At 42.2% G+C, this 23,381-nt stretch overlaps 1 protein-coding gene across 1 annotated transcript in view; it reads right to left on the bottom strand.

Annotated features, from left to right (window-relative positions):
• The window catches only part of CDHR3 (cadherin related family member 3), an 80,177-nt gene extending 63,770 nt beyond the window's left edge, over nt 1–16,407 (bottom strand). Inside the window, exons 1-2 of the mRNA XM_007526979.2 lie at nt 16,350–16,407; nt 6,060–6,262 (exon numbers count right to left, since the gene is read on the bottom strand). Of these exons, the coding sequence (XP_007527041.2) occupies nt 6,060–6,262; nt 16,350–16,395 (249 nt within the window). The 5' untranslated portion in view covers nt 16,396–16,407. The remainder of the gene's footprint in view (nt 1–6,059; nt 6,263–16,349) is intronic.
• Between the last annotated feature and the right edge of the window lie 6,974 nt (nt 16,408–23,381).

Here is a 23,381-nt window from a genome sequence, read left to right as displayed (position 1 = left end):
TTCTAGGGACTGCCCCAGGGGAAACCCCCAACCAACTACCAGCCCCATGTCACTGATGGGTACTTTGGCATCTCCCTATAGGAGCAATGAGCCAGCACAGTGAGGTAGAGGGAGGGAAGAGAACTGAGATGGGGTAGAATTGTGAGTACTGGGCCCAGCTGCCTGGCCTCAAGTCTCAAGTCAGCTATGTAAATGTACCCACTTGGCTCAATCTCTCTGCCAAAGTTTCCCCAAATTTAACATGCAAATATTACTCCTGCTCCTACTTCTACTCCTACTCCTACTCCTACTCCTACTCCTACTCCTACTCCTACTCCTACTCCTACTCCTCCTACTACTACACCACTTTTTAGTGTTAAGAAAGCATTCAATTCAAGCTTATGAAATGCTCAGGAGAAATTCCTGGCATGTGGTAAGTGTTCCATGAATGTGAATTGTGAGGCTTGTCATCTTATTACACCAAAGGTCTCAGGTTCAATTCCTAGTACCACCATAAGCCAGCGCTGGGCAGTGCTCTGGGGAAAGAAATCATTGTTAATATGAATCTTCTACTCTGCCTCCCAGTCCTGTCCCCTAGCCCCGCCTCCTGCCTCCAGAAATCTCAGCAGTGGAGTCTAAAAGTAAAATGTAGACATATAAATCACTAGTTAATTAATATGAGAGGGGGGAAATCAATTGTATGTCTCAAAGTTTTTCAAAACACAAACTGAATCTTTTTAATATATAGGCTGTGTATTTGATATGCAGACTCTCTCAAAAGCCTAGACCAAGTAGATTAGAAGCATCCAATAGCACAGCTATATACAAGATACTGGGTACTGTACAGCAAACCAGAACAAAAGGACTTTTCAAAGTTAACCCAATTAACAAATAATGTGATGATAACATTAACTACTGATTGTCTTTTTGAACCCTAAGACAGCAGGAACCTCACATCTCCACTAAGATCCCCTACTTCCCCCAGTCCTGGAACCCTTGGATAGGGCCCACTTTCCCATATGCTTCTCCCAATCCATATCAAATAATATTGCATCCACTGATCACAACCTAACCAACGCAATGATTGCCACCTCAACATGCTTCACTTCAGACTGTGTCCAGAGACTTCACGTGTGGAATGACAACCCTTCAGCTTCATTACTCGGGTGAGACCTTTCCTTTCATAGTATACTCTAATTTCATCTCAGGTGGTTCACTTTCTAACAAAGTCCCAAAACCTAGATATACACCAGTTTCTGTGAGAGAGAGCATATGTTCACACGTATCTATAAACTACTGCAAAATATATACCTGAAAGCAGAAGTACACTAGAGTTTGCAGTGAGTACCTCCCTAACACTTCCTCTCCACTATTCCAAGCTTTGGGTCCATGATTGCTCAACAATTTGTTTGGCTTTGTATGTTAACTCTCTTTTTCAGTCACCAGGTTCCAGATGCCATAAGGATGCTGGCCAGGCTTCCCTGGATTGAAGACCCCACCAATGTGTCCTGGAGCTCAGCTTCCCCCGAGACACACCCTATTAGGGAAAGAGAGAGGCAGACTGGGAATATGGACCAACCAGTCAATGCCCATGTTCAGCGGGGAAGCAATTACAGAAGCCAGACCTTCTACCTTCTGCAACCCACAATGACCCTGGGTCCATGCTCCCAGAGGGATGGAAGATGGGAAAGCTATCAGGGAAGGGGGTGGAATATGGAGATTGCGTGGTGGGAACTGTGTGGTGTTGTACCCCTCCTACCCTATGGTTTTGTTAATTAATCCTTTCTTAAATAAATAAAAAAAAAAGAAGAATGACAGAAGTTGTTAAAAGACAAGACAGAGGCCAAGAAAGCTGGTAGATAGGATAGCCAAGTCATAGAATCAGCTTCTGGGGCCCAGCAATATACACTGGACATGGGGGTAAAGACAGCCAGAATGTGAGCTCCATACAGTCCAGAAACCCATGCCTGTGGTGCTGAGACTACCAGGTTCCCCAGGCTCAACCTAAAAAAGATAGGTTTACAGGTCAGCCCTGGAACCCAGCTATGTACCATCCCCATATCTTAGAAGAACTCTCAAAGATTTATTTTATTTGCTTCATAGCAGATAAAAAAATTGAGAGAGAGAGGCCAGAGACAGAGTATGGAAGCTAAGCCAAAGAACTAGTCTGACATATACAGTGCCAAGGCTCAAACTGCAAACATCAGGTGTTAAGTCCTGCATGCTACCAGCTAAGCTAGTTCCTCAATTACAAGCACACTTTTATTTATTTATTATTATAATAATGGCCAGAGCTTCACTATCCCAACTTTTTCACAAAAAGGGGCAGGGCAGAGAGGGGCCAGGTGGTGGTGCACCTGGTTAAATGTACACTACAGTGCACAAGGACCCAGGCTCAAGCCCCTGGTCCCCACCTACAGAGGGAAAGCTTCACAAGTGGTGAATGAAGTAGGGCTGCAGCTGTCTCTCCCTCTCTCCTGCCACTTCGATTTTTTTCTCTGTATCTATCTAATAATAAATAAATAAATAAATAAATAACTAAATAAATAAATAAGAGAGAAAATAAGAGAGGGAAAGACACCACAGCACTGAAATTTTCTCAGTGTGGTGGGAGCTGGGCTCCAGCTTGGGTTACTAGGCTGGTAAATCATTCTTCCAGGTGAGCTAGCTTGTGCCCCGCACACAGACATTTTGTAAAAGTTCCCTTAGTGAGTCTTAGCAGTGCTTTGTCAGGTGCATGACCCAGGTTCAAGCCCAGTCACTACTGCATTGGGGGGAAAGCTTCAGTACCATGTTGCCTTTCTTTCTCTCCCTCTGTAAAAGTTGAGTTGTGTGTGTACTCTAGATCATTAAAATGTACAAACTTTCAAAGAAAAAAAAAGGTGTGCTGGGGGAATAAAAAGCAACCACCTGTCTCTGACTGTGAAAAAAGAGTAAGGGAGGCAGGGCAGCAGAAGAGGGGCATAATAAGCCTTTGGTAGTGAGTGTGGTATGAAACTATTTTCCTGAAATCTGATAATTTTGCAGTTATTAAATCATTAATCATCATCAACCCAGAATGACAACAAACTGAATCAATAAAAAAAAAGAACTTTTAGGGGCTAGGTGGCCGTGCACCCTATGGAGCAAATACATTGCTATGTGCAAGAATCAGGGTTAAAAAATCCAGTGTCAGGGGCTGGGTGGTGGCACAGCAGGTTAAGCACACATGGAGTGAAGCTCAAGAATCAACTCAAGGATCCTGGTTCCAGCCCCGGCTCCCCACCTGCAGACGGGTTCCCTCACAAGCGGTGAAGCAGGTCTGCAGGTGTCTTTCTCTCCCCTCTCTGTTTTCTCCTCCTCTCTCGATTTCTTTCTGTCCTATCCAACAATGACAGCAATAAGAACAACAATAAAAACAACAAGGGCAGCAAAAGGGGAGAAAAATCCAGTCTCCACCTGCAGGGGGCTAAGCTTCGTGAACTGTGAAGCAAGGCTACAGGTCCCCCTCCATTTTACCTTCCTCTCTCAGTTTCTTTCTGTGTTATCAAAAACCAAAACAAAAGGAAAAAATAGCCACCCAGAGCAGTGGATTCTTTCCCTTGCAATAACCTTGGTGTCTATTTAAAGAAAAAAAAAGTCCAGAGTATACTCAAAGGAAACAACTGAGACCAGATCACACAGGCTGAGCCTCCAAAATGGCAGCAGAAAGTCCAACCAATGGCCAGCAAGATCGTCAGCAGGACTGATGATAACAGCAAGAGTCGTATGCCAGTTTAGGAAGGGGAGGGGAGAAATGGGAAATACTCAAGTATAAGTAGGTCCAGACTCCTGAACTCAGAATACATCTTTAAAAGGTCTCTGGAGTGTAAGAGAGAAACATGAGAAACATGCAGTTTATCTCAAGTTCTCAGCTTGAAAACTGTATGCAGTTGTTTCTGCTCATATATTTTTCAAATCAAATCACAGGGCAAAGTCTAACACTGATTTAGTAGAGTAAGGCTCCACTTCCTTTAGTGGAACTTACACTGGTTCAATTTGACAGTCAAATGCTTATACTCCTCACCCACATTTTGTCTACCATCCTAATTCTTTTTTTTTTTTTTGCCTCCAGGGTTATTGCTGGGCCTCTGCACTAAGAATCTACTACTCCTGGTGGCCATTTTTTCCCATTTTGTTGCCCTTGTTCTTGCCCTAATTTTTTTTATAGGTCTCTATATCTGAAGCAGTTTCATTCATTGCATTTAGATGTTACAACCCTTTTCTAATCACTTTATTGGGAGGGGGATAAAACCTTGCAAGCCAATAATTTTAAAAATATTTACTTATTTTATTTGAATGAGAGAGGGAAGAAGAGAAAGAGAGAGATCAGAACACTGCTCAACTCTGGTTTAAGGTGGTATTGGGGATTGAACATGGAACCTCGGGCATGAGAGTCTTTTGCATAATCATGTTGCCTCCTCAGCCCTGGACAGTCATTATCACATACATACAGTTTCTTATCTTCCCATGATGGTGTCTACACACCATCCCCACCAACTGAAATCTTCCTCCACCTTTGCACACTGGGTCCCCAATACTTTCTTAACCCCCTCCTTTCTCCTTTCTTTTATGTCCCTGGCTCTACTGCAGTAAGACCACAGCTGCTCTACATTTCAACGTATCCTCTACTGTGAGATAACTATATCCAGGAATGCTGCCTTTTTAGAAGAAAACCCTGAGCTAAGCCCATGGCCTTCAGGAAAACTAGAACAATCCACAATGTAAACTGATGACCAGCCAACCTAAAGTTACCAATGAGAAGCAAACTATGAGAAGATTTGACCTAAGAGGAAGTGACAATTTTTTTCTTCCAAAGGGCAAACTAGAAACCAGAGTAGGGCAGCACGGCTGTTGAAGGTGAATTAATGGGCCTGAATTGTGCTGAAGGAAATATTCATACATTAGGGTGGGACATTGAGGCTTATATTTTATTAAAGCTATGTTCTGGGCTGTGGAGATAGCATAATGCTTATGCAAAAGATTTTTATACCTGAGACTCTGAGGTTAACTGCACCACCGTAAGTCAGAGCTGGGTAGAGCTCTAATCAAAATCTCTCTATCTCCTTCTCTCTCTCTCTAATAAAATATGAAAAAAAATTAAAATGAATTAAGGTCTCACTAATTTTAAAATCTATAAAGGTATATTTTGTCGTATTAAACAAGACCCCTTATTGATTTCCTTCTGGAAAGTGACAGATTCACAGATGAACACAACTGTTGCTGGGGTCAGGATAGGGACAGCGACAGGGAGAACCAGCTCTGAGAAACGCAAACACTTTGCTGCACCACATCTACACACTTGTTCCCCATGCCAGAGGGGAAATTCCATGGGAAGTGGGAGTGGGACAGGTCTTGAAAGCACAAGAAGGTACTTTGAACATTATGGGAGGAATTCTAATAAGGTTACCACACCTGGCAGTTTCAGCAGACCAATGGGAAGCTGGCCCAAGAGTGACATTGATAAGGCTTACAAGGAGACAGCCACAGGGGGAGGCCTTGATTCTCTGTTTTCAGGCCCTGACTGTGGTAGTCAATCCCCTCCCCTCCCTCCCCCCTCCTCCCAGCTTTTCCTTTACTTTAATTTACTTCTGCACTACTGCTACCTCACAAATGCAAGGAAAGAAGTTTGGAATTTGTATACCAAGCATGGAGTCTATCTTGTAATTTTTTTTCAGTGAGTCCCATGTATAACCAACCCCCATGGGAGTGAATTGGTAGTTGGTCCCAGTCAGCTCCCCCTCAACAGAACCACCAGGCTAATTTACCAGGATCTGGTTGCTAAGGAGATCAATCCCTAAACTATCTCACCCAAAGTGTTTTGCTGCCATCAGCTTGGCTGATACCTGATAATCTTGTGGGGTGACCAGCATTGACAAGATGACTTTTCTTGTAACGAACTGAACATAATGTGCACTTAATGGGATTTAAGCAACACAAATTGGTGCCAAACAGGACTTTATGAGTTTTATGAGAAGAGAGGGAAGTGATCACCTCTCTAGAGTCCCACCGCCCCAACTTTCTGTGTGGACATCTCTCACAGGCAATAAGATGGTGCTTACCTCAAAGTTGGTGACTGACAGTGAGTTCACCCTGAAGGCTTTAGTCAGGGGACTTGAGTTGATTATCCAGGGGAACCCTGAGGTCAGAGGTGAAAGTGACAATGACAAATTTACAGCAAATGCGTGCACAGGAGTCTTAGATGGAGAATTCTCTGCTATGTTGGCTGTAGCAGGTAAGTGGATTAGGTGCAGTGCCTCTCCCCCTGAGGGTATAAAAAGGATGTGGAATTACATGAACACAAAGCTTCATGCTGGAAACAGGGGTTTAACAGTCTGTTCTATAGATTCAACTCATAGCTCCGGGCAACAATGGAACTGGGTCACTTCTCAAGAAAGAACATCCCTGCCAAGAGCTGGAATGTGAGATATTCTGGGAACCAAGAAAACAACAACCACTCAAAGACCATGAAATCTGCTTCTGTTGTGTGTATCAAGCTTCTGCGTTCCTCAAGTCTCTCTCTTTCCCTTCTGTTTTGTCCCTGCCTTTGTGAAAAGTCAGGCCACGAGGAGTATGATACCATAGGAGACAAGGTGTCTCTTGAAAGCCCCATTGATCCATGAGATCTTTTTTTATGCAAAGGCCTGGTCATCTACACTAGTTTATTTTCCTTCTCTGTGACAGTATTTGATTCACAAGGTCATCAGAGTATTGAGTATGCATGGCTAGAGAGCTCCAAAGTCATGGTAGGGCTCCCCACATGTAATAGTAATATCACAGACAATTCTTTCCTTTTTAAAATTTTTTTTATTTGTTATTGGATAGAGACAGAGAGAAATTGAGAGAGAAGGGGGAGACAGAGAGGAAGAGAGACAGAGAGACACCTGCAGACCTGCTTCACTGCCTGTGAAGTGACTCCCCTGCAGGTAGGGAGCTGGGGGTTCAAACCGGGATCCTAACCAGTCCTTGCACTTTACACCATGTGCACTTAACCCACTGCGCTATCACCTGACTCCCAGAAAATTATTTCTGATTACTATATGTGATGAATGTTCTACAGGGACTCAGTTAGCACATGTTAGCTGGTAGATTATCTTTGTTTCACAGAGAAGGACATTCAAGGTTCAAGGCATGTTGAGGGAGAAGGTATCACCCAGAAAATAGAAGTGGTTACAGGTGTGACTTTAGAAGGTGGAAGTGGGGATTTGGTTTTAAAGGCTGAACCTTTCAGCTTTCTCTGCCCGGATCACCATGTGACCACCACAATGAAAGTCTCTCTTCTCTCTCTCTCTCTCTCTCTTTCTCTCTCTCTCTCTTGTGCCCTAACATGGGAATGTTCTCTAATAAAAAGTTTACTATACCTGATAATCATGTTCTCCCTGCAATACTTTGCTAAGAAAATGTGTGACAAACTTTTGGAATGGGGAGAAGTGAGTGTTGGCCATCTTCCCCTCCCCCACCTCCCCCAAAACAGGCAGATATGTGGACTGCCTTGGGTTGCATTACAGTGAGGGAGTTTGACCAGTTTAAGAGAAAGTACATTTATTCCAGGAAAACTTTAAGAATTCCTAAGGTCTCTTTGGTGTATGGTTGTATAGAGGAAAGTAATAGTCATTTTCTTCCATGATCACATACTAATGGCTGCATAGTGTATCCCTCTCCAATTCATGCCTACCCAGAACCTCAGAATGTATCTTATTTAGAAAAAGAATCTTTATAGATGTAATGATATAAACTGAACAAAAGGCACACTGGATCAAGGTGGGTTCTCATCCTAGGACTGATGTGCTTCTAAGAAGAGAACAAGACATAGAGAAACACATAGAACATGATCACACTTGATAGAGACAAAAACTGCAATGGGGGTCGGCAATAGCACAGTGGATTAAGTGCTCATGGTGTGAAGCGCAAGAACCAGCTCAGGGATCCTGGTTTGAACCCTGGGCCCCCCACCTGCAGGGAGTCACTTCACAGGTGGTGAAGCAGGTCTGCAGGTGTCTTTCTCTCCCCCTCTCTGTCTTCCCCTCCTCTCTCTATTTCTCTCTGTCCTATCCAACAACAACAATAATAATGACAATGATAAACAACAAAGGCAACAATGGGGAAAAATAGCCTCCAGGAGTGGTGGATTTCTAGTGCGGGCACCAAGCCCCAGTGATAACCCTAGAGGAAAAAAAAAAAATTACAATGGTGTGGCTACAAACCAAGGGATATCGAGAAGAAAAAAAGTAAACCTGAAACGGAATCTCCCTCAGAGCCTCCAGAAGGAACCAACTCTGCCAACACCTTCATTCTAGACTCTGATCTCCTGAACCACTACAGCATAAAATTAATAATTATCTGACTAATGATATGGACCTGAGAATCACAGTCTAAAAACTACATTTCCCAGGAACTTCTGTGTTACCAATGACCTCCCAAATGTGTAATTTATAAAACACTGTATAAAATTTGGATTGACCAACCATGGACAACTGGAGCCAGGCTGCAAAACTTTAAATTAAGCCCATGTTTCTTGATTCCTTCTCTCTTAATGCTGCCCCGATTGTCTAAGACTGCCACTGATTTGGGCTGGGGTGGGGGGAATAAACAGTGTGGTATTTTCATCTCATGCCTTTATATCTTTCTGTTTACTTTTGGTGTCTATTCATAAATAATTCTCTAATTCCAACACTATGCTAGTGGTTAAATTTTCCACCATGACCTGCCCACTCTATGACTTGTTTGACCCTAATAAATGTATTTCTCTCTTAAGTTAGTCTGCTGACTTACTTTCAGTGCCCCCAGGACCTTATTCACCCTAAGTCACCTACAGCCATATGACTTTATCTGGTGTCCCTTATGACTTCAAAGAAAACGAAAGAAAGAAAGAAAGAAAGAAAGAAAGAAAGAAAGAAAGAAAGGAAGGAAGAAAGAAAGAAAGAAGGATTGATTTTTTTCAAGGCATTCAGCTTGTAGCAATTTTGTTATGTATAGCAGCTTTGGAAACATATACTATTTATTCCACTGTCCAATCAAGTACATAATACAAAATCATTTCTTCTCGCCCACTCCTCATCATTTTACAGATGAGGGAACTGAGCTGAAAGTCATACAGTAATTGATAAATAATAAAGCCAAGTTCCAAACTAAAGTCTTACTATTCTGCCAATTTCCTAATCTTGTCATCTGCACCCCCACCTCCCATCCCTACCCCTTAGCATCTTGAAGAACACTGAAAGGATCTCTCCTACAGAAAGATGTAAAATTTTTAGAAACAAACAAGTGATGAAAAAATGCTACTTTTGTAAGATAATGTTTTTATTTCAAATATAAGGGGAAAGAGAAGCACAGAAGTGTAGGGGAAAAGTGAAATATAAGCACATCTATTGATATCTGCTTTTGTGAATCTAAGATAATTTTATTCAGGTTATAGTCTTCAATGCATTATGCAAAAGTTTTCTTTCCTCACAGAATGATCCGATTTTATGGACAAGGACTGTGTAAGGACTTGGAAATATCAAAACAGCTGAGGATCTTGGGTGAGGTGAATGCAAATAGATATTTTTTTAAATCTATTAAAATCGACTTTAATATCACAGCATTTGGTGATAAAAATCAGAAGCAAAATAGTATGCTAGGAGTAGAGGCCAAAAGTTGCCCTCAAGTAACTTTTCATAATGAGCAAAGTCAAGGGTGGGGCAAGATTGCATATTGGGTATGCAAAAGACATTCAGGTTTAATCCCCCACTCTACCATAAATCAGAGTGGAGCAGTGCTGTGATAAAATTAAAAATAAAAACAAACAAACAACAAAAATGAGCAAAATAATTAATCACTCTAGTGGGATTAATTTTTTTTTTCTTCTGATAGAGAGGTAGAGTAAAAAAGACCATAGCACAAAGCTTCCTTCAATGTGGTAAAAGTTGTACTAGACTATGGAAAACTTGTTGAGCCTCAGGGTTTCATATAATTTTGCCCTCAACAGGTAGATTATCAGGGTTACTAGCCTCGCTGCCTCTTTAGGAAAATGGGGAGAAGATGAGCTCACCAAATGTTCACAGTTGAGGATTCCTGGTTTGCCTTGCTGAACCATATCTTTTGCTTTTTTTTTTTTTTTATGCCTCCAGGGTTATTGCTGGGGCTCGATGCCAGCACTGAGAACTGAGACTCCACTACTCCCAAAGGTCATTTTTCCCCCATTTTTTTACCCTTGTTGCTCTTGTTATTATTGTTATTGATGTTGTTGTTGTTGGATAGGACAGAGAGAAAAGGAGAGAGGAGGGGAAGACAAAGAGGGGGAGAGAAAGTTAGACACCTGCAAACCTGCTTCACCATTTGTGAAGCAACCACCCCTGCAGGTGGGGATCCAGGGGCTCAAACCAGTATCCTTACACTGGTCTTTGTGCTTCCTGCCATATATGCTTAACCCGACCCCTCTTTTGCTTTTGTTGTGTTAACTGCAACTTCAATAAGCCCTGGGATTGAAGATCAATACTGGGAAAGTCCCAGTCTGTCAACCCCAGGACAGGATCTTTGCATAACTCTCTGAAGCTCCCTTGTGCTATGGAGCTGCAGTGGTCCTCCTTGAGTGGTCATGTTTTGAATGGTAGAGAGAGAGAGAGAAAGAGAGAGAGAGAGAGAGAGAGAGAGGGAGATTTTTGGAAGGAGAAATGTATATGCCCAGTGCCCTTCAAGGAATTTATGTTGGACATTCTCCATAAGTGGACAAAAACAGACTGTATGAGGGCTGGCTGTGTTATAGCTTACCCAATAGAATGTACACATTCTCATGCACAAGCACCCAGGTTCAAGGCTCTGGTTCCTACCTGTGGTAGGAGGGGGAGCAGGAAGGTGAGGGTCTTCACAACTGCTGGAACCATGCTACAGGCTCTCTCTCTCAATATCTCTCTCTCTCTCTCTCCCTCTCTCTCTCCTGCTCCTTCTTTCTCAACTATCTCTCTCCCTCTCCCTATCAACCTGTCAAAATAAAAGTCACTGGGAATGGTGAAATCATGCAGGTGCTAACCCCCAGTGACAACCCTGGTAGCAGCAATTAAAAAAAAAAGGAGAAGAAGAAAGAAAAGGAAAGAAAAGAAAAGAAAAGAAAGAAAAGGAAAGGAAAGAAAGAAAAGGAAAGGAAAAGAAAAGAAAAACAACAGACTATACTCACCTGCAGAGAGGAAGCTTCACAAGTGGTGTAGTAAAAACCCTGTGGTGAGGGGGAGGGTGGACATGCTGCTTCCTGGGCCAGCGGGGGTGGGAGTGGGGTTGGGAGGGTGGGAAGGGACACAATCTTTTGGTGATGGGAATGGTGTTTATGTACACACCTATTAAATTGTAGTCATATAAATCACTAATTAATATGAGAGGGGGAAAATTGATTGTATGTCTAACAAAGGCACTTTTCAAAGCTAATCCAATTACCAAATAATGTGATGATAACACTAACTATCCATTGTCTTCTTGAACCTTAAGACAGCAGGAACCTCACATTTCCACTATAGAGCCTAAACTTCCCCCAGTCCTGAGACCCTAGGGTAGGGCCCACTTTCCCATATGCTTCCCCCAATTCTTATCAAATAATATTGCATCAGCTGATTACAACCTAATCAACGCAACGAGTGCCACCCCAGCATGCTTCACTTCAGACTGTGTCCAGAGACTTCAGGTGTGGAACGACAACCCTTCAGCTTCATCACTCATGTGAGACCTTTCCTTTCATAGTATTCTCTAATTCCATCCCAGGTGGTTCACTTCCTAACAAAGTCCCAAAACCTAGATATAGACTAGGTTCCAGGAGATAGAGCATATGTTCACATGTATCCATAAACTAGGGCAAATATATACCTGAAAGCAGTAGTACACTAGAGTTTGCAGTGAGTACCCCCCAACACTTCATGTCCACTATTCCAACCTTTGGGTCCATGATTGCTCAACAATTTGTTTGGCTTTGTATGTTAACTCTCTTTTCAGCCACCAGGTTCCAGATGCCATCAGGATGCCGGCTAGGCTTCCCTGGACTGAAGACCCCACCAATGTGTCCTGGAGCTCTGCTTCCCCAGAGACTCACCCTACTAGGGAAAGAAAGAGGCAGACTGGGAGTATGGACTGACCAGTCAATGCCCATGTTCAGTGGGGAAGCAATTACAGAAGCCAGACCTTTCACCTTCTGCAACCCACAACCACCCTGGGTCCATGCTCCCAGAGGGATAGAGAATGGGAAAGCTATTGGGGAGGGGATGGGATATGGAGATTGGGTGGTAGGAATTGTGTGGAGTTGTACCCCCCCATCCTACAATTTTGTTGATGTCTCCTTTTCTTAAATAAATAAATAAATAAATAAAAATTTTAAAAAATCAAAAAAAAAAAAGGAAAGGAAAGGAAAAAAAAAAAACAGACTATACTCACCTGCAGAGAGGAAGCTTCACAAGTGGTGTAGAGTGCTGCAGCCCCCCCCTCCTCTCTAGCTCCCCTTCCCTCTCAATTTCTGTCTCCACACAAAATAAATAAAATATTTTAAAAAATTTTAAAGTGTATCATGTCTTCAGACATGCCCTTTAAGCTAATATTCTTAACTAATGACAGTCTGATTTTCATCTAATGGTTATTCTTTTCAGGGTAAGCTTGCATGTCACAAGACTGAACCCTAAAAGCTATCAACACTCTGGGGACACAGGTACCCCAGCTGAGATCTTCCAATACTTGGTGCAATACTCAGTTCCTCCAGCTCCCTTGCTATTAATCAAGTATAGGTAGTATTAATAGCAATAGTAATAGCAATAATATCAGTAATGGTGACTAGTATTATACTTGCCATTGGTTTGGACCCTTAAAATAGAGCAATTGATAAGACACAGCATTCACAAAAATGTTCAAGCCATTTACCACACAGATAAGTTTAGTGAGTGAGGGAAGATTAAGAGACAGGAGCAGGTCCTTCCTAAGACACCAGGCATTGCTTTGCAATGCTGATATTCCTAACTTTCCTCGGTGGTCTGAGTGCTGAAGAGCAAGAGAGAGGTATTAATGGAATCTGATTTTCACATGCATCTTAATTAAGAATCAAATTAAAATTGCTTGAAGCATACACTTTGAAAAAGGAAAAAAAAAACATGAGAGATTTATCATCAGTCACTGAGTCCACTGAAATGTCTAGCTTGTGATTGTGATCTGGATAGATGATGTGCTTGCTCATTTCCAAATGAGAAATACCACCAACTTGCCAGAAATGAGCCAACATGGCTTCCACCCTGGAGTCACTGTAGGAATAATTAATAACTCAACAATATCAGTTACTAGGGAGGAAGCTGTCCACTCTGGGCCTCTGAACCAGAGACAATGAAGTGATACAGGAAGTTGGGGTGATGCCATCTTCTCCCTTTGGGGTTCAGCTTCTCTAACTTATCTTTGCTTTCAATACAAGGGAACAAAAATACAATACAAGAGAACAAACCCAAAGGAATAAAAATGCAAAAACATGACACAAATCTGCTACAAAGCCAGTTTCACAGGGCAGCACTCTCTCAAGACTGTTGCTCAATGAATACTTCTTAATTCTCTCTAGTAATTAACCAAAATTGGTGGTGAGAGAATTTGGGGAAGTCTTGGGACAAGGGCAAGACATTTGGAGTCAGCATCTTTGTTTCAGTTTGAGCCCTGATGTGTGACTTTAGGCTTGTTCCTTCTCTGGGTCTTTAGTTAACTCTCTATCGCAGCAAATGTAGCCATTAATCAGGGTTCAATTGCTAAAGAACACTCATGGGATGCAAAAATAAGGCTTACAAATCCATCGCTTATCACAGAAAACAAAGACAGTGTAGCAACATGAGAGGAAGAATGTGCATCACAGCTAAAGGCTACCTTATAGTTTGAGAACTGGAGAGTGCTAGCTCTTGGTGTCCTCTTTTCTCTATATGACATGACACAGAGCAGTCTTAGATCAGGACCCACTAATACCTTGGAACCAAGGGAACAAAAATGCAAACACATGATACAAATCTGTTACAAAGCCAACTTCAACAGCAGAGTGGTAGCTGGTTCTTTCTTTCTCTCCTCCTATCTTTAACATTATTAAATAAATGAAATCTTAAAACACACGCACACACAGCTGGGGTTGATGAATATGTTGTCTTCTGTTATTCATGCTATCTTCTATCATAAACTAACATAGCATTTTCCATTTCCACAAGTGTCCTACAAAGCTAGTTCAAGATTGGAGTGGGGGGGGGGGTGGACTCCATCAGTAGTAGTTAGAGAAGTAGTAGTTAGAGAAAAAACTCAGGAGTTTCTTGCAAAGCTGTGAGATACTTCCTTTTCACATATCCAACAGTAAAATTCAGAGTGTTTCATGTGAGACAGAGGGTTCTTCTTAATCTCATTCATCCCTCAGTGATAATAAGTGTAACTACTTAGCTCAGGATGTTTCTAGTCTAAGAAGCTTATGCTTGTAGGAAAATCTGAGATGTTTACTGCAACATCTGATCTGCTCAAAGCTAACCACATCTTAACAGCCTCTCCAGCCTTCTTCCAAGGCTAAAAGTCCACAATGGAAATGGATTCAGTATTAGGAAACCCAATTTTTATTTATTTCTCTTCTTAACAGATCAAAAGGAAAATCAAATATCCATTTTCATGAACCTTGAAAAAACATTAGATTTGAAAATCCATTTTAAATTAGAAATAAGTACCTTAGAGAAGAAAAAGATAAAAACCTTCAACATATAAAACATTTCTAACTATAGGGTATCATTATGCTTAACGTGGGGCAAGAAAAGGATCGTTTACTCTAATCATTCTTTAAGCACACTTTGGAGGTACAGACCAAGTAATCAGATAAAAGAAGGAGGTGAATATAAATATTTATTATGTTCATGTCTGGAAAATGCATAAGACTCAACTGAAAAATAATTACAAATAATAAGGTAGACGTTCAACCATTACATAACAATCAGTTAAAAGACAAAAACAGAATGCTCTATTTACAAATGCAAAAAAACAAAAAAGAAACTATTAGAAATAAACCTAGTAAGAACACATGACCTCTGTGAAGAAAACCTTAAAAAACTCCAAGGGAAAACAAATTAAGACTTGGACAAATGTCTATAACTGTGTTCTTAGATAGAAAGACTCAGCATAATACATAATAATCACAAAGATTTATGAAGTATTTACTATGTACCAGATATTTCTCTAAGTGTTTTACTATGTAATTCATCAAAGATGTAAATTGTCTGTAAATTAATTTGCAAATTTAACATGATTGAGTTCTACATTATGCATATAGTACCTATCTGAAAATAAGATTCAATTTAAAAAGCTCAATTTCAATAATCCAAGCTGACAAGATTAGAAAGATCTCCCCACATTTTGAAAGCTCTGAAATAAAAGAGAGGGAGTGTAAGAAGCACTAATTTGAGTCTTGTAATCTTCTATTAGAAAGCAGCCTTTTTGGAGTGGTGAATTATCTCATTTTTATAATGTTTGCTTTGCCATGTGTGCAACCCAGGTTTGAGCCCAGCCCCTGCTGCACTGAAAGAAGCGTCACTGCTGTGATCTATTTCTCTCTCTCTCTCTCTCTCTCTCTCTCTCTCTCTCTCTCTCCCTCTCTCTCTCTCTCTCTCCTTAAAAAAGTTTTCTTTGTGTGCTTGTTTCCTCTACTAAGGTAGTAAGTCCATTAGAACTTCAGCTTTCAACCAGGAAGATCTGTCAACCTCAAGATGCCCTCAGAAGTCTGCAAAGGCAGGCCAGAATACACTTAATCACTAACCACTCACTTGGCATAAACACAGAACTCTTTGATGAAAATTATTTTTCCCACTTTCTATCTCAGGAGGTATTCCAACTCAGCCTAGTTAGCACAAAGAGACAGAGAAGGCTAGATGCAGGTTTCTCCGTTATAGCCGTTATAGGGGGCCCCATCCTGACCTCTCCAGGCTCCCTATGCTGCATCTTCTCACTTGTCAATGCTGATGAGGCCACAAAGAAGCAGACTCCCCTAAAAATTCTTTTTTTAAAATATTTATTTATTCATTTTCCCTTTGTTTTTGCCCTTGTTGTTTTATTATTGTAGTTATTATTGTTGTTGTTGTTGATGTCTTCATTGTTGGATAGGACAGAGAGAAATGGAGGAGGAGACAGAGAGGAGGAGGAGAAAGATAGACACCTGCAGACCTGCTCACCGCTTGTGAAGCGACTCCCCTGCAGGTGGGGAGCCGGGGGCTTGAACCGGGATCCTCTCGCCGGTCCTTGTGCTTTGTGCCACCTGCACTTAACCACTATGCTACCGCCCGACTCCCTCCCCTAAAAATTCTATCACACAATAATATTGTGCAAACTGAGTGGGTCATAAAGGGGGAAGGTGGAGTTCCTACCTGCCCCGACCTTCAGGAGAACCAGCAGAATGACTCCTAGCTGCATATTTGATAGTTCAACTCTGTAAAAGCATCCAGACAGTTCTCAGTAGAGAATGAATCCTAGATAATACCCAAAGTTTATTCCAGATGTCACTCTTATTGCCCTCTTGGCTTTGTTGCCATGCAAGAAATCAAACAAGAGACTTTCATGGTCACTAAGGGAGATTCAAAACACAGCAAGCCTGTGTGCTGTTTGCTAATCTGTCCCTGTGATCTGACACTCAAGAGTCAGCTATGGTCAGCTCAGAGATCATCTTAAGTCTTCACCCTCTCTGTTTCTCAACAAAGAGTCCCAATAAGAAGTCAAAGTAGGCCTAGGATGAGAAGGTGACCTGAGACAGATAAATGGAATTGAACTTAACTCCAGAACTGTGTGTGCTGAAACTGAATTGAGAAATGAAAAGACAACTATCAGAGAGTTTTGGACACTACCAGAGATAAACATCCCTAACCTATATTGAGTCACCTGGCTTTGGCTCTACTTGCCTTGCCTTGTCCTTCTTCTTCACTTTCTCCTCCTCCTCCTTCTCCTATTCATTCATTCATTCTTCTTCTTCTTCTTCTTCTTCTTCTTCTTCTTCTTCTTCTTCTTCTTCTTCTTCTTCTTCTTCTTCTTCTTCTTCTGTTGCCTTTTCCCTCCTAACAAAGCAAAGCAGTAGAAGTAGTACCTCAACTGATAGAGAATGTGCTTTTCAAATCCAGGACCCCAGTTTCAATTCCTACTACCACATATAGCTACTGTGGTGTTTTGGTTTCTCTTATTAAAATAAATAAGTCTTTAGAAATGTCAATAACAAGAGGCCAGGTGGTGGTGCACCTGTTTAAGCGCACATGTTACAGTGCTCAAGGACCCAGGTTCGAGGCCCTGGTCCCCACCTGCACTGGGAAAGCTTTACAAATGGTGAAGCACTGCTGCAGGTGTCTCTCTATCTCCCTCTCTATTACCCCCTTCCCACTCAATTTTTTACTGTCTCTATCCAACAAATAAAGATTTAAAAAAATTTAAAAAAAGAAATGTCAATAATAATAAAATAATAAAGTCAGTTGTAGGCTTTATTCTAGGAGGAAGTTTGAGATGTCATGATCCAAGGAGCTGAATATTTTTGACCCCTTCCTGCCTGTGCTTACACCTAGTTCTTTGTTTACCACTCTCTCACCTCTATCAGTGTCCCTTGAAAACAGAGGGAAAGAGAAATTAATTCAAGCAATGACTCCTGCCTCCATTGCTGGTTTGAAAGACAATTCAACATTTTCCTTGATGCAAAAACTGGTGTGATACTGTTGAACATTCTATGTCACCAGGCAACTGGCCCACATTTCAAGTTCAGAAGAACAAAGAAAGAGCTGAGACACTGAGCTGATGGTAAAAGTTGGACTTCACATAGCTATTCTTGGGGGTCTCAAGCACCATGTACCCAGGCTATCATTCCCATAATTAAGCGTGAGGAAGTGGGAATCCTTCTGCTGTCCTGAGTTAGTAAGTAGGACTCAGCTGGAAACTAGTTGGCATTCATTCTGTAGAGAATGTGGCCAGGAACTGAATCCTCAAGACATATCTGGATTAAGAATTCTGCACTTTGACTTCATCTGAAGCAGAAGGACACACTGCTCAGTGCCACAGAAAGGAGAATTGTCACATCCACTTAAGATGGAGGGACTGCTTTATTGAATTAAAGCTTGAAATCTGAGACTGGAGAACATGACTACAAATCAATTTCCTGGTATGTTAACATTTGCTCTTTATATCCCTAGAAGTGGGGGCAGGTTGGAAGATCAGGAAGTGGGTTTTCAGATAATCACGGAAAGTTGAAAGTCCTCAGGTCCATGGCTCTTCAAACTTCCTCCTGTAACAAAGCCCACAATCAGTTCTATCGTTCATTATTTTAAGAGGGCCAAGGCCGGCAGAGGGGATTAAGACTCGAGTCTCTGAAGCTGTCCTATTTCTAGCATATGAACTGTAATTTTGTAAAAGACTTTCTGTATGCCACCCAAGCCACTGTGTCTTTTATAGCACACTGTTTTATGTCCATAACCACCATCTCTCTAACCCTGAAAAAAGTCTGTGGAAGATTACTAGGCTACTGAAGCCTCTGTCCATTGGGAAAAGATGTGGCCTGTCCCCCAAAACCAGGTACTGCCCTACACATGCTTTCATACCCCATGTGGTTCCATGATAAGAAATAAGGTCTGGTCTATGAGATACACAGGCTGGAGTCTAACCTCCTTTAAGATAAGCAATAGCAGAGAAAAGAGAGATGGTAGTGAAGTGACTTGACTTTAGGATGCAATGCCATAAGAACACTAACAGCAGCCCAGGAGGTGACAGTGCACAAAGTACTGGATTCCCAACTATGAGGTTTTGAGTTCAATTTTCAGCAGTACATGTGTCAGAAAGATGCTCTGGCTTTCTCTTGCTCTTTACCTAATTCATAAATGAATCTTTTTAGAGAAAGATACTAATGGATGAAGTGGAAGGAGGCAAGACATTCAACCTTTTCCTGCTTATAAAAGACCTTGCCCTCAACTTGGATCAACAATGGTAGAGAATGTTCCATCCTCCGAAGGGAGGATGGACAACATACTCTTTGCTACACCTGAGGAAGATGGGTCGATATTGGGGCAGCTTGGAATGTTCCTACTCATGACCACAGAATGTGAGCTCAGATCTACAGGGATGCAGAGGTCACATAGGCTCCTAAACTGAATATGGGCCCCACATCAAATCGATGGGGTTTACAATCAACAATATTTATACACCTTTCCCATATTTGGGAACTACTCTCTTCCCTGATCCAGATTTCTGGTCTTTCTTCCATCCATGATATCATCTCCCCAGACAACAACTAGGATCCACCTGCATATCAGATTTCAGGCTCAGGCAAAAACAAAACAAAACAAACAAACAAAAAAAAACTAGTATAGCCACAGGCCCTTTGGAATATAATTAAAATATGCCTACTAGCTATACAAAATGGAGGACCCCCCTCAACTCTTTCTCTGCACTATTCCAGCCTTTAGGTCCATGATTGGTCAAAAATTTGTTTGGCTTTGTATACTAACTCTTTTCTCAATCACCATGTTCCAGATGCTAGCATGATGCCGACCAGACTTCCCTGGACAGACAACCCTACCAATGTGTCCTGGAGCTCCGATTCCCAAGAGCCCTGCCCCACTAGGGAAAGTGAGAGACAGGCTGGGAGTATGGATCAACCTGTCAATGCCCATATTTAGTGGGAAAGCAATAAGAGAAGCCAGACCTTCAACCTTCTGCATCCCACCATGATCTTGGGTCCATACTCCTAGAGGGTTTAAGAATAGGAAAGCTATGGGAGTCGGGCGGTGGCACAGTGGGTTAAGCGCATGTGGCGCAAAGCGCAGGGACTGGCGTAAGGATCCCGGTTCGAGCCCCTGACTCCCCACCTGCAGGGGAGTCGCTTCACGGGCGGTGAAGCAGTTCTGCAGGTGTCTATCTTTCTCTCCCCTCTCTCTCTGTCTTCCCCTCCTCTCTCCATTTCTCTCTGTCCTATCCAACAACAAAGCAATGTCAACAATGGCAATAATGACCGCAACAAGGCTGCAACAACTAGGGCAACAAAAAGGGGAAAAAATGGCCTCCAGGAGCGGTGGATTCATGGTGCAGGCACCGAGCCCAGCAATAACCCTGGAGGAAAAAAAAAAAAAAAGAATAGGAAAGCTATCAGGGGATGGGATGGGATGTGGCATTCTGGTGGTGGGAATTGTGTGGAGTTGTACCCCTTTTATCCTCTGGTTTAGTCAATGTTTCCTTTTTATAAATAAAAAATAAATTTAAAAAAAAAAGAGTTACTCACTGGGGCAGAGAGCCTGGTGTTGTCCAGGTTGAACCGGATCCTCCTCATCAGGAACAGATACTCTATAGACCATATGTACCCCCACAAGTCAGCCAGCCTACTCAGAGGTCACCACTGGACTGACTGGAAACAACTGGGCTGGGAGGTAACTCAATAGTAGGCCATAGGCTTTGAATGAATGAGAATTTGGATTCAATCCCCAGCACCACATAACAAGAAAGATAAACATGAATTATGTCATGGCTCGCATGGTAGAGTACACACATTACCATGTTCAAGGACCCAGGTTCAAGATCCCAGGCCCTCCCTGTAGGGAGTTGCTTTCACAGGAAGGAGTGTTGCAGATGTCTCTCTGCTGGGAACAGTAGAGCTACTGTGCAGGCGCTGAACACCAGTGATAACTCTGGTGACTCTACAGTACCAGGTTCAATCCCCAGTACCACCATATGCCAGAACTGACTAGTGCTCTTGCCTTTCTTCCTCACCTTGTTTCTCTCTCCCTTTTTATCTCTGTATCTCTCTCAATAAAATAAATAAAAAATATTTTTAAAAATAGAGAAAAATTGACATAAGTAAATAAAAGACAAAAGCAAATAGAATGTTAAAAATAGTGTGAAGAGCTCTGCTTTCTCTTCCTGTCACACACATACACACAATCATACACTAAGAAAAAAGAAAACAAGGACTGAAGGAGAAACCACCCCATCTGAGTCTGCACCTCCTGACTGAGAGTGTTAATGTGTGGTTTTAAGACACTGCTTGATGCAAGGACACTAAGAGAAATGCTGAGTGACTTGTCCCAGGCCCAGGGGCCACTCAGCTGCCCACTGATGACTCCTCTCCTGCCTCTCAAACCTCAGCAGCAGGTTTCTCCTCTGCCCAGCACACCCAAACTATGGGCAAGAGGCACCTCCATTCTACCTCCTACTTCCAGGCTCCACAGTGTCTCTTGTGGCTTCTTTTCCCCCTTTGTTGCCCCTACTCTGGTTTAAGGTTATGGCATCCAGCCTGGGCCGTCTCAATAGTATAGTTGCATCATACAGGAAGCTGCTGGGTAAATTTCCCAAAAGTCCACTTGATCATTCACTTTCTTCCTCAGAATTACAAGTTACCTTTCTCTCAGGAAAAAGCTAATTTTTTTATTTTTTTTTATTTTTTTACTATATAGAGTTGGAAGAGAGATTTAGAAAGCCATTCTGTGAGTTTCTTTCTGAAGTAGATGGCCAAAACTTAGGTTTTGCTGTGTGACCATAGGCAAACTACCTAGCCTTTTTTATCCCAGTTTTGCTTGTGTAAATGAGGTAGAATAACACTTGCTATGCAGCATTATTATAAGCAGCACATGAAACAATGAAAGGAAACCAGCTGGTTTATAGGGTGTCCTCTCATGATAGTCATCTTCTCCTAGTAGGACATCTCTAAGGTGACAAGAGCTGAGCATACTAGTCACTCAATTTACATGGACTGAGTTGCCAAATTGCCAGTTCTCATTTCTCAGCATTTTCTGTCATATCAGTTACTGTAAATAATCCATTACATTATGCGTAATTAAGGTTGAAGTGATGGCTCAGATTAAGTTATGGAAAATGTCAGAATAAATTAAACTTTTGAATTAAACAAATTCACATCTGCTTGATGTGCAGTCTGCTGCACAGCTTGCTTCTTGTTGCTCTGTTTGTATCCAATTTGGCTACCCCTCTTCCTTCCATTCTGTGGACCAGACATCATAAGGTTCACATTTTGGACTTGGGTATGGACTTTCTTTTCCTGTGATTACAGCTTCTGTTTCCATCCCTGTGCCAGTTCTGTAAGAGTAATGTCCCATCACTCTCTGTAAGCCCTGATCTCCTGGACAGGGGTGTTAAGGGTTCCTGTTTACCAATATGCTGGCTCCTACTATGCCACCCAGCTTCCATCCAGGAGAGATAGGCAGGGTGTTTTAAAGACAGAACCAAATTTCCTGAGGGTAAGCACTCACCCAGTTTCACATAAAAGGCCAGGGGAGCCTTTTTCCAACACTGCAGTGTGTAGCAATGGCTCCAGCTATTAAAGTATTTTATTCACTTATTTATTGGGAGTCAATGGATTACAATTTGTACAGCGGCAAAGAAGTGGCTCACTACATTCCTGTCCCACATCTTGAAATCCGAATCTATGCCCAAAATTTGGCATCGTGCGAAGATAATAGCAGTTTTGAAACCAAAGAAAGACCCTACACTGGCCGCCAGCTATAGACCAATTTCTCTCCTCTGCATGTGTTACAAACTCCTTGAGAGGCTGCTTCTGTCACGTATTTCTCCTCTTACAGAGAAATTCCTATCACTCGCCCAAGCTGGTTTCCGCCCAGGAAGATCTACCTGCGAACAAGTCCTGGCCCTCTCAACTTACATTGAAAATGGATTCCAGAAGAATTTAAAGACAGGTGCTGTCTTTGTTGATCTCACAGCAGCCTATGACACGGTCTGGCACCGTGGTCTCCTAGTCAAGATCTCAAGATGCCTGCCTCCATGGGTGGCCAACACTATATCGTTTCTTCTCCAAAACAGAAGATTCTGGGTGCATCTGGGTGACAAGTCTAGCAGATGGAGACTTGTCTCAAGTGGCCTCCCCCAGGGTTCTGTTCTGGCTCCTACGCTATTTAATATTTACATCAATGACCTCCCAGAAACTTCTTCAAGGAAGTTCATCTATGCCGATGACATCTGCTGTGCAACTCAGGCATCCAAGTTCGACATCCTCGAGGAAACACTCACAAAAGACATGTCTCTGATATCTGATTACTGTAAAAAATGGTGACTAATCCCTAGCACTGCAAAAACGGTATCATCTGTTTTCCATCTACACCATGCCTCGGCCTGGCGTGAGCTTAATGTGCAGCTTGGCGATACGAGAATCCGGCACGAAGCCCAGCCAGTCTATCTTGGCGTTACTCTCGATCGCACTCTGTCATTTCACGAACATCTCATAAAAACTGCAGCAAAGGTGGGCGCGAGGAATAACATCATTGCAAGACTGGCCAGCTCCTCATGGGGCGCGAGTGCTTCCACACTACAATCATCATCTCTGGCATTATGCTATTCCACTGCAGAATACTGTGCCCCAGTATGGTTCTGTAGCCCCCATGTCCACTTGGCCGATTCCAAATTATATTCCTCCATGA

Source organism: Erinaceus europaeus, chromosome 8, assembly GCF_950295315.1.
Source record: "Erinaceus europaeus chromosome 8, mEriEur2.1, whole genome shotgun sequence".
Classification (NCBI taxonomy): domain Eukaryota; kingdom Metazoa; phylum Chordata; class Mammalia; order Eulipotyphla; family Erinaceidae; genus Erinaceus; species Erinaceus europaeus.
The sequence above is the reverse complement of the archived record's forward strand: the minus strand, read 5'-3'. Positions and strand labels throughout refer to the sequence as shown.